General features: G+C 39.4%; 2 protein-coding genes across 5 annotated transcripts; one reads left to right on the top strand and one right to left on the bottom strand.

The window, feature by feature from the left end:
- The first annotated feature begins 458 nt into the window (after positions 1-458).
- On the top strand, positions 459-5900 carry si:dkey-26c10.5 (C-type lectin domain family 6 member A). Of its 2 annotated transcripts, XM_004550746.5 has the most exons (7): positions 459-616; positions 865-963; positions 3896-4003; positions 4287-4415; positions 4774-4925; positions 5061-5158; positions 5434-5900. In XM_004550746.5, the coding sequence occupies exons 1-7, from the start codon at positions 526-528 to the stop codon at positions 5561-5563; spliced, it is 807 nt and encodes a 268-aa protein (XP_004550803.2). In that variant the 5' UTR covers positions 459-525; the 3' UTR covers positions 5564-5900. The 2 variants fall into 2 exon arrangements, with proteins under 2 accessions (XP_004550803.2, XP_004550804.1); XM_004550747.6 differs by lacking the exons at positions 459-616; positions 865-963 and adding an exon at positions 3624-3815.
- On the bottom strand, positions 5847-15176 carry trpv6 (transient receptor potential cation channel, subfamily V, member 6). Of its 3 annotated transcripts, none has more exons than XM_004550748.5 (17): positions 15050-15176; positions 14729-14876; positions 14536-14633; positions 14326-14448; positions 13617-13757; positions 13357-13455; positions 10085-10260; positions 9844-9990; positions 9658-9737; positions 9417-9552; positions 8561-8647; positions 8390-8466; positions 8132-8297; positions 7913-7979; positions 7546-7814; positions 7345-7451; positions 5847-6386 (listed from the first exon to the last, which is right to left on the bottom strand). In XM_004550748.5, exons 2-17 carry the CDS (start codon positions 14857-14859, stop codon positions 6155-6157), a joined length of 2136 nt encoding a protein of 711 aa, XP_004550805.1. In that variant the 5' UTR covers positions 14860-14876; positions 15050-15176; the 3' UTR covers positions 5847-6154. The 3 variants fall into 3 exon arrangements, with proteins under 3 accessions (XP_004550805.1, XP_076746172.1, XP_076746173.1); XM_076890057.1 differs by having other exon boundaries at positions 15055-15160; XM_076890058.1 differs by lacking the exon at positions 13357-13455.
- Positions 15177-16593: the final 1417 nt, after the last annotated feature.

Raw genomic sequence — 16593 nt, 5'->3', positions numbered from 1 at the left:
TTCTATCGTGCCACAATCGAGAGTGTGCTGGTGCACGCCATCCCTGTGTGGTACGTTGGTTGCACAACAGCCAATAAGGAGAGAGGGTCATCCAGACCCTCTCTCCTTATTGGTCATCAAAACTGCAGAGAAGGTGTCCACTCTCCATTCTGGACTCCATTACCAGCTCTAGATGTCTCTCCATTTAATGTAAAATGTCTTTTTTGTGCAATATTTTGGCAGATGTGCAGTTTCCATCCACCCTTTTTTATTATTTGTTATATTCTAGTGTACATAGTGTTCCTATATATTTTTTTCTTCTTCTATATTGTCTTTTACTTTTAAACCTTGTGGTCTTGTTACGTAATTCCATTGTGCAAGCAACTGTAAAATGACAATAAAAGGTCTAAGTCCAAGTTCAAGTCTAAGTCACTTAGTGTCTGTGCAACTGCATGACAAGTTACATAAGCTCATTGTCAGTTGACTAGGCAGGTCTGAAAAGCTCCAGCAAAATCGAAACTGTGAGAAAACAAGAAGAGGGGAGCCATGGAGATGCAAGAGATCCCCAAAGAGACGGAAAAAGCCAAAGAAGGGGATGAAGGACCGAGCAAACCGATGCTGGAGGTGAAAAAAGAAGGTAAAAAAAAAGAAGCTGTTTACATTGTACCAAAGTCTAAATTAAAATTATGTATACAAGTCATGCAAATGTTATGTAAAGTAAGTAAACTGTGCAAAAGATTCAAAACTTGTTTAATAAAAAGAAAATCCTTAAAGTTTTGAGATTTTTAAAAAAGTTTACTTTAGAAAATCCAGATTATTTGAAAGCCGACCACAGTTGGTTCATTTCTCTTGCTAAAATGTGTCCATCTGTATTTTTATCTTTAGAGGAAGCAGAACAAGACCACTACGCCAAACTGCAAATTTCATCTGAGGATGTCTATTCAGAAGCTTTCTCTGCGGCTGGTTCACGAAAACAAATACTGGGTACAGTTTTACACAAAATATTTGTGTCTTCAGCTGGTTGGTTGCCCAGTTTCGGCTCGTTCTTTCTTTTTTCAGTACGTGCTTTAGGTAAAACACAGGATTTAGTATCATTATTATACAGAATAATAATAAATGTGTTTTTTGTCTTTATAATCTACCATCTGGGAGATAAATTAAAGCAGTAAATATTTTGGTTTCTCACAAAAAACGATTCAACCAAAGAGAAAAGAAAAAAAAAAGCAGAAGTGGGTTTTTTTTGGTAATCTTCAAACCGCATCACCAGTTACAGTAAAATGTGTATAATAGTAACCATTGCAGTGAAATTGCGCATGTTTAAATCTTTGTAGAATTTACTGTAGAGTCTGTATAATACTATTCTTTAATGTTTTTGTAGGATTATCAAATAAATATAGTACTGAATATTTGATATATGGTATTAAATGTTTCAGTTTGTAGTATTTAGGGCTGTGACCGTCTTTTTATTTTTAGTGATTTATTGTTGATGTTTTCTTGTTTTACACTAAAACTTACAATGTAGAGGCAGATTTCTTGTCTTTATTAAGACAATGATCTTTGACGTGATACATTATTTGTTGCTTTTCAAAACAAATGAATTTATTGACCATTTTGTCCTAAGTAAATTGTTTCGGCATAAAAAGCTCCCTCAGTTTTTCCCATGCATTTATAATGCTAATGATATGCATCAAGAAAATGTGTTTTTACTAATGTCTGGAGATATTGCAATATATATAAAAAAGAATTTGTGTTAAAAAGTAGAAAAATGAAAATCACTGCGGAGTAACAATGTAAGTTTACCTGAAATATAAGGTACTCTGAAATATTGCTGTCTTATAATTAGAAGCAGTATTAATACAGCTGCCACTGCTAATAAAACTGTTACTTAACATAATCAATAATCTTACCATTAAAGAGTAATATACAGGAAAATAGAACTAGATATATTGGTGGCGTTTCATGATTTCGCAACTTATGGTGTTATTGTCATGCGCTTTCGGTTTAATTCGTCTAAATCACATGGAAATTGTGCAATTTTTAGTATCTAAAAATGCTTTTAAGCAGGCTCAGCAGAACATGGGATTCAGGATTTTCTGTTTTAATGGAGAGAAGAGAAGAAGGGTGAAAAAAATGTTTTTCATTTAGTGTGTACTTTGGGATACTTTAGAGAAAAACTTATTGTGCCCTCTTCTTGTTTAGTTTTTTAATTGTATAATCATTTATGTTATCATATAATCAATTAATTACAAAAATATTTTCTTTATTAATCATTTGTTTAGCATTAATTTTCATGTCTCTTATAGAGTAAAATGTGATATAGAATATTTTACTAATAATTACCTTCTATCTACACGTTAGTATCAAAGGTACTGGCTGTATCGTCAAGGGTCTGAACCTCCCTTACTACATTATAAATATATATTATATTACTATATTATATTAAATAAAATAAAATAATAGTTTCTCTTTACTCTTCTCTTTGTAGGTATATACTGGAAACTGTCCAGAGTACCTATAGTAATTAAATTTCACGTATGTCAACTGTAAATGCTAAGTATCACTAAAAGTAAGTATGTTTAGTTAATCAAATTACATCCTAAGTCCAGAAGAATTACTTACGTAATTGTGTAAAATTACTCTGTAAGATCTGGGCTTTGTTATGAAATGCTACTGCTATAATTTATGTTGGTTAATTAAGCTTAGTTCATGAGTTTTTCCTTCATCTGTTACATCATTTTAATCCAATTTGCGTGCAACCATTATGATAAGACCACATGTAGTTTGAGGTTGCTGTGCTGTTAATGTAACCCAGTGCGAATAAAAATTCGCCCACAGCCTGAAGGCAAAACGGTCTGACAGGAAGTCTGTCTGTTGTGTGTCTTTACAAAGAACAATTTTAACTAAACTTCCCTCTAACCACATTACTCACAACCTGTTGTAGTTTGGCCTTTGTGTTGAACTTCCATCGTTCTTTATTGTTGTAGTGAGTCAGTTTAGTCGTTAAGACAACAACAACAGCTGCATAAATAAATAAATAAATAAGTACATAAGACGGCATGACAACATGGCACAGCAATGTGTCTAACTTTTTTATGATCACTAACCCGCAAAAAGGCAACAAAGCCAATTAAAGCTATCACAGCACGAGTCATGTTCTTTTTTGCAATTTGGTGAAATCAAATAATGGTTTTGTTTACAAGAATATGTTGTTAATTAGATTAATGGAAGATATTTTTATTACATTGCTGAGGTACAAACAAACAAGTCTTGCTTTCTTGTGCTTCATTAAGTCGTCACCCACGTCCTCTTTCTTTGCAAAACCTTGTACTATAACATGATATTTACAGACTAATGTTTTAAATCTGCATCAGTGACGTGTGCATCCTCCGTATCTCCAAAGCATTAGACATAAATACTGATCTGAAATTAGTTATCTGCTGTTTTGAAGGAGAAAGTCTGCTGTGTCTGTGTTTTTCTCAGAACTTTGTCACACACACAGACTAATGTTTAAAATGAGAGAGACAGGAAGAGAGTTTAAAGTTTGGGTCATTCAAGGACAAGCCAGGCACTGTGCTCCATGAATAACTTAGGAATCTATGAAGGTCAAGTTGCTATGGTGATGAGACAAAGGGGGCGTCCTATAACTGCACTGTTGCAGCCAGTCTTGAGTCAGCAGAGAAGACGGAGCACAACAGAGCAAACAAGCTTTCTCTCAAATACCAGGACGTTTTTCTCCATGTATATTAAATTCTGCCGCAGTTACGGTGAGGATAAGAAAGATGAGGCTGATGAAAACTTGCAACCCAAATTATCGGTTGAACTGGAGGGGAAGAAAGGTAGGAAGCTGCAGCTTTTGCAGGCTTCATGGCGGTCTTTGTTGTGCTCATTAACATTTATCTGATGTCGTCTTCCTCAGGCAAAGAACCGACTGGAGGAAATGTGCGTCTGTACCGTGGAGTGTGCTTATTCCTCACCTTAATGTGCATCGTCCTTCTGGTGGTTGTCATTATCCTCAGCCTGAAACGTGAGTAGCTGCAGCCATGGATCTGAATTCATGTCAGCGCTGTGATAACAAACCCTTCCTGGCACCACCATGTTTATAACACCAAAGCAGATTACATAAGACTGAAGGTCCTGGCAGAGCAGGATCAAAATGGTGCACAGTTGTTTTCAGCTATGGATTTTTAAAATTCTATTTCTCATAACAGTGCATAACAAAGGAGTAAAACTATTGCTTATTGCTTTGCTGCAGCCTCAGGGCATTATTCCTTCTCTCAAATCTCCTCCCATTGTGCTCTGATTTCTAGTGCAAACTGGACCCACAGTCTGCCCGGTGGTAGAGGAAAGCGCAACAGCTAAAGAAGCAGTACCTGCGTTTGCTCCAGGATGCTCCTTCGAGAACTGCCAGGCCCAGTTCCCAGCTATTCACATTAAACGTGAGCAGGCACAAAAAGTGGGGGGGATTCTTTCTCAATCACCTTGTTTTTAGCTATAGTTCTGCTTTCATAATGATTCAAATTAGTTTTTAAACAAGTCTCGACTCAAGTTCGTGTTCGTCTTTGGCTTCTTTTTTTGTTTATAGAACAGGAAAAATTGAGACTCTTTTAGATTTCTGTGCAACTGAAAAAATACATGCATAAAGATGAAAATATGATGAAAATTAAATCACAAGCAAAACCCTTGAATATGCAAAGGAAAAAAAGAGTGTGGGAAGCTTCAGGTCTGATTAACAGCTTTTTACTTTTTCATTAACCTGTTTTTTAAATAAGCTTTTCCTGTTCTCTCTGCTTCCAGATCATGGCTGCCGGCTGTGTGGTGATGGGTGGATGACCTTTGGCCGATCGTGCTTTTTCCTGTCGACTTTTAGACTGAAGTGGCACCAGAGCGAGCAGAACTGCACCTCCAGAGGGGGATCTCTGGCTGTTATTACAAGCAAAGAAGTTCAGGTGAATCTGATAACTTTTATGCCGCTCTCTTCCTTCCTTGAGTTATTAACTATATGCTTATATATTACAAGCAAGCAGTTTATGAAGTGGTAATAATTGCTAATAGTTACGCATCAATGGTGTTTTTTCTTTTAGGACTTTCTGACACAGAAAGGGAATCTCCAATACTGGATCGGCACCATTAAAAAAGGCACTGAATGGACCTGGGTTGACAGCACAAAGCTGCAAGAGAGGTCTTTATTCTATAAATGATTCTATAAATAGTTATTAAAACAGACAATTGACTAGTTTAGACATAGTTGTTTGTGGTTTAGATCAGGGTTGCCACTATTGCACTGTGCATATTGGTGTTTGTACATGTGTTAATAAGCTTATAAAATATTTATTGCACAGCTGGCAAATTGAATTACAAGTGTACCTAATAAAGTGGACACTTTGTTCAAACAAAGAAAAAATCCAGATATAGATTGCAGAATAATAGTTAATGACTCTTTCTTTTGTTTTGCAGCTATTGGGCAGAAGATCCAAGAACTGGGAATTGTGGGATCCTAGACAGCACAGGCCCATCTGCCAGAAACTGGATTAGAGCTCCCTGCAACGTCGCCACTTACTTCATCTGTCAGCTGCAGCTCTTGTAAAAGAACCGCGAGCAAATCTGTTCCGCCAGCAAGCATCAAATTCAACAATAACATGCCAAGACATCTCTTTCCAGTATCCAGCAAAGAAATATAAACAAGCTTTTTAGATAACAGTTGCTAAGTCTGACACTTAGCAGTTTATTTACAGTAGATTTTCTTGCAGCTTAGTGTGGAATAATTTCTGCTCTAATATTTGATTGTAAAGCTTTGTAAGTGCCTTGCTCCTTTGTTTTGTATGATTTTATTATCTGCTGTCTGCTTTACAAATGAAGTGACAGTGAAACTGTTTTAAGAAAGTTTTATTCTCATATAAAATTACTCATTACCTACATGATAAGATGAATCTCTATGTTGTTTTTTTTAGCATATATTCCTGCTAGACATCTTTCATATTTCTATAAAAATCACAGTCTGTTCTATGGCATAATACTGCGGAAATAATTGCACTGTTTACTATGTTGAAAAATCAAGATAGTGTGGTTCTTTCACCCCAAGGTCACTGAAATTCAGCAATTCTTTACATCTACTTAATATGTATATGACTCAAAGTTGATGATAGGAAGGAACTTCTGGGTTAGATGGCATCTCTCTCTAAACATATTTAATGCTCTGTTCCTCCTCTGGCTCATCCTGTTCCATCTCCAAACCTAAAGCGCTGTGTCGAACCAGCTCCCACCATCCTCCTTTGTTTTTAAGTCTCAGCTTCAAGGTTCCCTTGAAGTCAGAATTTTCATCTCCCTCCGTTTCCTTTTCATCCTCTTTGGAGAAGACGTTTACGTAACGCCGCATCTTTTGCATCATGGAGTCATTTCTTTCCTCAACCCTGCAAAGAAGACGAATAAAGAAAAAGTCACGCATGTTTCAAAATTAATTATGTTACACTCTTCTTTTTAGTTTCCGGTTTTTTTTGGGGCCCCACCTACAAAACAAAAAGCTTATTCACTTACAGAAGGAAAACAGTTTTGCCCACTGACACTAAATGAAAGCCTTTGATGGACTTCACCCATGAGTAATGCTGTGCCTGCAGTGAGAAGCACCATTCTTATCGTATTACTAATACTATATTTTTCCCCCTACTTATACATATATAACCTACTATTACACTTAAAAGGGTGTATTATGCACATTTTCCCTGTCTACACTAGCTTTCCATAACTTGCAGTTCAAAATGATCCTTATTAGTCTTATACTGGCTTGGAGCAACTCATATTTGTCCAATTCACTTTAAACTACCTGTCTTCTGATTGGTTGGCCCTCACAAACAGGAGCTTGTGCTCAAACAAGGGCTTGCATTCAAAGTTGTATGTCAAGAGTAGAAAGAACTTATAAAACTGAGTTACAGCACTTCGAATTTCAAGCTTTTGGCTTTTGTTTCATGTTTTCTTTCATATGAGCATTCACCAGTTGAGATAAAATAAGAAAAAACACAACCAAAGGAATATTTGATGTGTTGAGAAATAGACTGAATTGATTTGTACTGAAAGGCAGCTTTTGTTAGCCAGGCTGAATGTTTTTCCTCTTTAACCTTGATGAGACGGACGCAAAAATGAAAAGAATCGACTAAGAAAAACATGCAGTGTAGCCTTAGGAGGTGTGAAAGTAATATAAAAACGACAATAAAAAAAAAAGAATTGAGCATTTTATAGCGTGACATGAGCTGTGGCTGTCGTTTCTGTACAAACTTCCTGTTTGACTTTATTTTTAAAGATAACATCCCTTTCTGCTGTGTTAGGTGATTTCTGTGGGTTTTCGTCTGTTCCTGACACAAGGTTGCATCTTACCTGAGATACCAGCACTCTTTCAGGCCATAGTTCAGCCCACAGACCCCAAGTCGAGGCCAGAGACAGCGAGGAAGCCTCCTCTCCAGCATGAGCGTCGTGGCCACCACCTGAATAACAACATTACAGCTGTAAACATGACACAGCAATGCTTAACGCACGCTGAAGAGGTGATTACACATGTGTGTGTAATAACCCTGTTACCTGAGTCCTCCAGAGCTCATCTCTCTCCTGGCCCACCCTCCATTGTGTGTCACTCATCATGGCGGTGAGCAGATTTAGCAGAAGGATGTGGGAAACCAGAGAGGAGGTGCAGTGCAACACATGGACAATCGCAGGTATAGGGATGGTGTGGTCCACAGGCAGATCGATGAGGCCAACGCTGAGCTCAAATTGGGAGAAGAGGCTGATGGGATATGAGCGATACGCAGGAAGGGAATCTACCTCCTGAGTCATGTAGACTATCCAGAGGGCTGAGAAGAAAAAAATGTTTGTAAGAGAGCAGGAAGGTCTCCTTTAAAGAATGTTTTGTAAAATTTGTGTTTATTTTTATTGCTAACAATATACTCACAGGTGGAAAAGGCAAAGAGCACAATGGAAATCAGCCACATAAACTTTGTCAGGTCTCCAAATATAATCTAGGGGGAAACGAGACACAAGCGAGCTCAGTCTGAAAATGTAAAACCTCAAAAACCAAAACAACAAATGAAAACATGTGTGAGCAGGTGTGTGAGCAGAGCAAGCTCATGTTTTTGTTACTCATGGAGCTCGTGTAGAAACCCATCCGCACCTTCTGTATCGTGATGACGTAAGGGCCAAGCATTTCGAAGCCACGGGCGAAGAACATGACATTACACCAGCCGAGGACCAAACACACTGCCATCACCTCGGCCTCCCTCTGCACCTCACAGGCTCTGAACACGCACAGCAGCACCACCAAGCAGGCATAGCTGATACTGGTCAAAAACAAGAGCGGCAGCAAGGTTAGGCAGTGTTCCCAAACATTATGCTTTGCTTGGGTTCTCAGAGGGTGTGTGTGCTTGCTTACAGGATAACATGGAAAGGGCCTCCCAGTGCCGTCTGGCCAAAGTAGCGCTTTGCTCCAACTCTCAGAATATCTGGGATCTGTTAGGAGCACAGGGGATGCATGAGGTCAGAACAGTTCACAGTAATGTACTGTTGAATATTTTTAAACAAAAAGCATATTTTAAATGTCCACCTCCAGCACAAGGATGACAAAAGCTCCAATGACGCTGATAATCTCTCCTGCGAGCCGCACATTATCCCCATGTGTTGTATAACTCTCCTGAGGTGGACAAAGAGGAAATGATGCTGTTATAAATATTAAAATCTCATTATTGTCTGACAGTGTAACTTATGTAGGTGTAAAGTTTGGCATTTACACATGCATTTAGTGGATCTTATGTATTTGAATTTTTACGTAAGTTATGGCTGAAGTAATTTGGGGCAAAAAAACCTCTGGTGGTGCTGTAGTTCAGGAAGTACTAACTGCCAAAGTAGAAGTGACACGCTATGAAAGTGTTGCCTTCCTAAAATGTGTAGCAGGCCCCAGTGCAGGTGGGGACTGGGAAAATAGGGGGTAATAATGGATTCAATTAGAGGAATCTGAATTTTTAGTGGGGACTGACCTAAACATCTACACCCAAAACGTCAACTCCATAAAACTCATGTAATAGAAGTACAAACTGAAAAAATTAAACAAAGATAAGAGGGTAGAAAACTAAATCAAAGTACTCATTATGCAGATTCGGTCGACTATTTGGATCATAATAATTAGTACTAACACGTGAGAGCTGGTTTAATGTTACTTCTAGGCAGTCAGTTTTATAAATGTTCATATTTTATTTCCAAAAGGTTAATCTGAAATATGACTCTTTAAAATAAATGTGCTGTAATAAAAATCTAATTATATTTTTGGGATAGTTCAAAAACAGTCAGCACATTGAACATAAAAATTTCACTTTAGGTGTCTCATTCAAACAGTATAGTGAGTAAAATGTTGAGATCTGTTTAAGGTTTTCTAATGTCTATGATAATTCATAGTTCTGGCCCACCTTGAGCGTCTTCTGAACCCAGACAGTTTTGTCTGCATCTGACGTTGTGTAGTTCTCTGGAGCGTTCTTTAGGGGGCGAAACATACAGCACATTGTGAAAGTCCCGATGTACAAGAGATACAGAAACAGCAGAAACCTAACAACAAAAAGGGAGGAAGAAACCCAGTGTGTTAAACAGCAATAGACATGTGTACAATTCAAGTATTTTAGTTCAGATTTAACAAAACTAACAAAATCTTACCTGAAGTAATGTTTCCCATACAGGTTCCACTTCAGACTAACCAGCTGCCTCACAGGAGTGACCTCCAGGATCTTCCTTGCCTGGAGAGCAAAAATAGAAGAGATATAAAAAATCTCAGAGTCAGAACTAACTTCCTGATAACAATTAGCATTTTCTCCTGAATGCTACCTACATATTCTTCTGTACCTCTTTCTGCTGGCTGGCCACAATGACCTCCAGCACTGACATGCTATCGGCCCACGAGTCGATCTCGGACAGGTCATACAGGTGAGAGGTCAAAGGGCCCAGACTCCACTGGACTACACGCCTTTTGTTAACTAGGTGCTGGAATATCTTTAAGAGACAGGGGGTTAGGATGAGATTAGGAACAATCTGTTCCACCTTTCATGTTTGGGTCACCATGTGAATCTTCCATGGTACTACTCACCACTGTGTTTCCCTCTTTTGCAGCCAGCTTAAAAGGTGTAAGGCCTCGGGAGTTGGGAACCATATCAAGGGGCACTTGCTGGTCCAGCTCTGCATCGCGTGCCATAATCAAGTCAATGACCTGGCAGGCAATGTTCTTGTTGGGCTGCAAGACCAAAATGTGAAGCACTGTGTTGCCTGTATGGAGAGTGTGTACGCAGGAGGCACAAGAAGACAGGAGAAAGCTATTAATTGTTAATAAGACGCTCATATTCAGATATGCACAGCTGGGTTAACCTCCTGAAGGTCCCCATAAACCAGAAATCAGTCATTACTCTGAAACATTTAGCTATGTGAGCAAAAACTGGCAACAATTAGTTTAGCATTTAAAAATGTTTTTTTAATTTTTAACCTATACTCTCGAGGTACTTCAATGATCTTCTTTTAATTACTGACTCTGGGTGCCCCGCGGCCTTAGTTTTGTTGGACCTGTCCTCTGCTTTTGAGCTGTTGGACCATAACATTCTCTTAATAAGGCTTGAACATCTGGTTGCATTACAGGTATGGTCCTTGGTTGGTTTAATTCCTACTTATCGGAGAGGTCCTTCTCTGTCACCATGGGTACCTACTCCTCTTCCATTGCCCCTGTTACCTGTGGTGTCCCTCAAGGGTCTGTGCTGGGTCCTATGCTGTTTTCTCTATATATGTCACCCCTTGGTCATATTATTGAAAAGTACAAACTCTCTTATCATTGCTACACGGATGACATTCAAATTTATTTTGAAATGACTGAGGGTGATACTTCATCAATGCTTCGCTTCTTCGATTGTATAAGTGAAGTTACCCACATAGCAAGCAGTTCTGGCCCGGATCTGGTATCAAGCCGGCACTGCTGGCTGACTTCTGGCATGTAAAAACATATGTCATCCAGATATGGGCCAGGCCTGGCATAGATGGCACTGTCTATGCGATGGCATGCCATATCTGGCTCAATTGTGGTTTGGTTTATGTGGCCCGGGCCCATAGAAAACAGGTCTGGCCCAGATCTGGCATCAAGGTGGCACATCTGACTGACCGGTGTCATGGCAGGGTGTATGTCAACCAGATGTGGGCCAGGTCTGGCAATGGTGGCACTATTTATGTTCCTATTTTCCTATTTTAGTTAGAAGACCCAAATGCCATGTTGCAATACGATACTGCTATGGTAGCCAAGATTTCAAATGCAGGTTTGACAGGTTTGTGAGTGTACACTTTATCCAAAACCAAGTGACGGTTTACTCATCTTCACCAGTGGGTGGCTGTAGCTCAGGCGGTAGAGCAGTTTACCTACTGATCGGAAGGTTAGTGGTTCCAGCCCTGGCTTATCTAGTCTGCATGTTAAGAATGTGAATGTGTATGAATGCAGTTAGGTAGCACTCAGTTAAGAGAAAGTATGTGTGATTGGGTGAATGTGGCATGTTGTATAGAGCACTTTGAGTAATCCGGGAGACTAGAAAAGCGCCATATAAGAATCAGTCCATTCACTGTCTGAACAGAGTTTTCTCATGTTATGGTAAATGGTAAATGGCCTGCATTTGTATAGCGCTTTTCTAGTCCATAGGACCCCAAAGCGCTTTACACTACATTCAGTCATCCACCCATTCACACACACATTCACACACTGGCGATAGCAAGCTACATTGTAGCCACAGCTGCCCTGGGGCGCACTGACAGAGGCGAGGCTGCCGGACACAGACCAGTGTGTCTGCAACTGGCCTTGTGCTGGCCCATGTGTGGGCCACATCTGGCAAACCTGATCTGGGCCACCAAAGGGCCGTCGTTCTTTGCGGTATGTGGGCCATGTGTAAGCACATTGTGTGGGCCAGATCCGGGTCATACCAATTTTGCTATGTGGGTAAAGACTGGCTGCTGAGCAATTCCCTTAATGACAAGAAAACAGAAATTGTAATCTTTGACAGTCACACCCCTAGAGCCCATCTAACTGGTGTCCTCGGGCCCTTCGCTGATTATCTTTCCGATTCTGCAAGTAATTTGGGTGTTTACCAGGACGGCTCCTTTAAACTTGACAAGCATGTGTCCTCTGTTATTAAATCTTGTTTCTATCAACTTCGTTTAATTTCTAAGGCCAAGCCATATTTACCATGTGAGGATCTAGAAAAGCTTATCCATGCCTTTGTCACATCCAGGTTAGACTCCCTATACAGTGGGATTCATTCTGCCCTTCTTCATAGATTGCAAGTCGTCCATAACGCCGCGGCTCGCCTTCTAACTGGTACTCGTAGGCTTGAGTCTATCACCCCAATTCTCACTGGCCTCCACTGGCTTCCAATTAAACATCACATTGATTTCAAAGTCCTACTGCTTACTTGTAAAATCATAAATAATATTGCACCTAGCTACCTTATTGATCTCCTTAGCGTGAATACTCCCAGTAGAACACTGAGATCGTCTTACTTTTGGTGCAACCTAGGTCACGGCTGCAAACCAGAGGTGACCGCACCTAACCTCTGGAATAACCTCCCTCATACTATTCACGCGTCTCACTCGATCCAGACCTTCAAGTCTCGATTGAAAACAAACCTTTTTAGCTTAGCCTTCCCGGCCTCCTAGAGCATGCCTTTTAATTGTACTTTCTTGCCCTCCCCTTTCCTCTCTTTTACTCTTTTACTTACATTGTTTTATTGTTTTTATCGTTAAGTCTTGCTTCCTTATCTGCGTACTTGTGTACTTGTATGCTTGTTTAAACAATGCCGCCCACCTGCTAGCTTATCCGCCTTTGTACTTTACTACTGTTTTATTGGATTATGTGAAGCACTTTGGCAACCTCTGGTTTTAAATGTGCTATACAAATAACGTTTTATTGTATTGTATTGTATTGTATAATGCCTCAGTAGTGTCTTTGATATGAACAGTTTCCTCAATATAATTTAGCTTTGACAAAAAAGAAGCCTGAAACTTTTACCTTTTCAGGCTGATGTCAATTTTTCTTTTTGCATTTTCAGCTGTTGGTTAGATAAGAAAATTGCTAGTTTGAGCCTGACAGTAATTCTTGAGGTTCTTTGAGTTTAAATTACAAGACCAGTGCCAGAAAGCTGCAATTAGTGGCAAACCCATCAGGGTTGATTTTGTCCTTTAGTGGTGAGAATTTTAGACAATGCTGTGATAAATCAAATTAAAAATAAGACCCTAATAACACATGGGATGCAGAATATTTTGTGGCTTAAGCAGTCACACAGTCAAATTTCCTAGCAGTGTAAAATAATACTTGATCTTCTCTCACTCAAGGGCTCATACCTTTGTAATCCTGGATCCTGGTGCTGGCGCCTGCATCGATTACCATGGAGATGATATCCATATTCCCAGCACAAGCAGCAAAAGACAGGATGTGCTCGCCTGATGAAAAGCCACGCGTTTTGTTATTTTGCACAAAATCTCTCTCTGCCTTGTTTTTATCACATATGTTGGGACCAGTTTGGGGTTTTATTGTCCTGCCACTGGCCTTGTAATTAATGGTTGAAACATTTCTTTACGTAAGTTCACTCATGCTGGCTTACCACAGTACATAAGTCCTCCTATCCTCTTCCTGAAATACAGACCAGTGACTCTAGGTGTGGACACGTCACCACCGCGACTAATCAGATGACGAACCAGGTCGATGTTCTGATTCACCACAGCAATGTGGAGAGGAGTAATCCCTGAGGCGGAGCACAGAGAGAAAGTGTACATCAGTTCACTGCCAACACACTGGTTTTCGTTTCACCAGCTTTGGTAAAACCTACACTTAATGCTTTTGCTTTATCCACCACTGTAACCCTGACAGGGTTTGCTCTCCAAAAGCAGCAGATGAGGCCTCATAATTGGAATTTGTTGCCCTTTATTGATTTATTGTTAGATGAATAAAATAATGAAGTAAAAAAAAACAAAACCTCAGCGATATGATTTGACTAATTAAAATATTTTTTAAAATATTAGGGAGCTTAGAAAGAAAGTGACTAAGACTTCTTTAAGTTTCTTTAAGTTTCTTCAGTTCGCTTACTTTCTAAGGTCCTTAGATTTTTTAAAAACCTGCTTAAATTGTTGTGTTAGGCTTTTACATGCCCTTGTATCCACTGTATCAAAAATCTCACAGATTTTGCTAATAAGCTGAATTATTTGAATTGCAGACCAAAAAGCTGCCAACTTGACATCTATATAGTTACACACAGCACTCAGTCTGCATGATGTGCATTGGTGTTTTGCAGTTATGAATTTCTGCATGTCAACCTTGGAAAAGTTCAGAGGTCATGGGCTCGTTAATGAGGTCAGGAGCTCCATCCATCAGAGCCACAGCAGCATCCAGGTTATCGTTCATAACAGCAACGTGAAGGGCCGTCTCTCCCAGGGAGCCTGAACAAGAAGATACACCTTCTAAAATCACGGAAAACACACCAAAAAGGCAGCAATGTAAGGTTTAAACTCCTTGTTCAGTCGTACCTCTCTCAAAGATATTCGTGGATGCACAACCTAGCAGTTTCTTGATGCAACCAGCACTGTTGTTTTTAGCCGCATAGAAGAGAGGAATGTCATTCACACTGAGGGACAGAAGGACAGAAACAAGAAATCAGATTTATGGTAAAACTTTAAACAAAACTGAATGTACTGGAAAGTGGCGTCAGCAGGAGTTTACCCTTTTGTGTAGAGCAGAAATGTCTCATCCAGCATTTCATTCCATCCTTTTTTGTTCTGAAGGCGAAACTTCAGCTGGCTCCACCAATGGTTGAGCTCGCTCGGAGCAGATCTGGCTAAAGACGGTGACATTGGCACCTGAGGTTTGACTAGAATTGTGAAACGAAAAGTTAGGAATGTTTTTTAAGAAACTCAAGAAAGACAAAAGTAGAGTGGGTGAAAAATAAATGCTATGGAGTCTAAATCCACAGGTGGAAAAAAAAATTGTTCATTTTGGTAGTTTTTTCTATTAATAAATTAAAGTAAATCTTTTCAGTCTTACCTCACCCTTAAGCAATGAAACTGCTGCTCCTCAATCTCTGGTGACACTGAGAGAAACACTCAAAAGTGGACACACCACCTTTAAAAATGTCCCCGAGGAGAGATGAAATCCCTGTGGCATCACCAATATATATATATATGTCCCAGCCAAGAGGGAGGAGATATGAGAGCAAATGGGTGGAGAAGGAGGATGCGTGGAAAGCTGACAGGTAAGAATAAGACAGTGACGCAGTAATGAGCAAGGAGACTTTCACTGGTCAGAAGTGCCACAGAGAAAGCTGTGCTTCAACTCCCTGTTGACAAGGAATTCCTTTGTCATGCTGATCTAAAATTATTGGCTTGATCTCCTTAAAAGCAAAGTGACAATGGTCCAGTCCCCAGTTCGCGGATATCTATGCAATCACCAGGCCTCTCAGCATTCCTCTGACTACCACCGAAACCTGCATGGCCACTATGAAAATTCAGCAAGATCATGACAGTCAACACACCACTTGTAGTGAACTGTTAAGAAAACCTGTTTGGAAATTGCAAGCATGCTGTTCTATACCTCGCTTTATGGCATTGCGTTTTAGTTTGGATCTTTTTTTTTAATGAATGAGCAAAATCCTCAGAGTGAAACTGGAATTATTTGGAAAATATGGAGATTATAAAGGATTTTCCACCATGCTGCTTCTTGGACACACAAACACTAAACATCTAGCTTCATTCACAGTGATATAACATGTTGAGCACCATTCATGTGTCAACAGGAATGATCCCAGATGCAGTAATTACTGCACTACAAAGACTATAATGATCATCTAGAGGCTGGCAGCAGCATCATGTTCAATGAGAGAATGTCACTTTTCTCTGAATGTGGAAAACAAAGCTAATGGCGCGTGTTGTTTTGTGAAACTGCAATTAGTTTCAGAGTTGACACATTCAGCTGATAAAAAGCCACAAATTTCATTTACAGAGATCTGATTTATTTACAAACTATTGAATCAGCGAACATTTAAATTTCTGGTCACCTCGGCTGTAGTGGACACATATTTTTCTGCACCATTTTTAGGTCATGACTAAAAAGCTGGTTAACCACTGGATAAACAGGGTTTAGGAAGACTATAGGAGGCCCTGATAATGGCTGCCGATGTGGCCATCATTTAGTATTGTGGAGATAATAGCTGTTTACCAGACAGAGAGCACCATCTTTAAGCAGTGTCATAAAGACCAGTAGTTTCAAAACTGCTAAGGTCTTTATAAGAAAACAATAACACTGTAAAAAAAAACATGATTTTGTGGCTTTGGTGTTCACTGTTTCTGGACATGTGTAACAACACTGAGTTAATTTGAGGTGAGACACCACAGAAAACAATTATTACAGAAATCTTATGACAGCTGACTCCTGAGTCCAGAGTGACTTAATAGTACTTGATGACCGTTATTTAAGAGCCAAACCAAAACGAAAGTTAAACTAGCCGTAAAATCCCACAAACTGTTTAGTGATAGAAATGCAATTAAAATGAAAGAAATCTTCAGGAAATATCTTTTGTAGTTTTTGTGAAC

The sequence above is a fragment of the Maylandia zebra genome, linkage group LG11 (genome assembly GCF_041146795.1).
Source record: "Maylandia zebra isolate NMK-2024a linkage group LG11, Mzebra_GT3a, whole genome shotgun sequence".
NCBI classification, from domain to species: domain Eukaryota; kingdom Metazoa; phylum Chordata; class Actinopteri; order Cichliformes; family Cichlidae; genus Maylandia; species Maylandia zebra.
The sequence above is the reverse complement of the archived record's forward strand: the minus strand, read 5'-3'. Positions and strand labels throughout refer to the sequence as shown.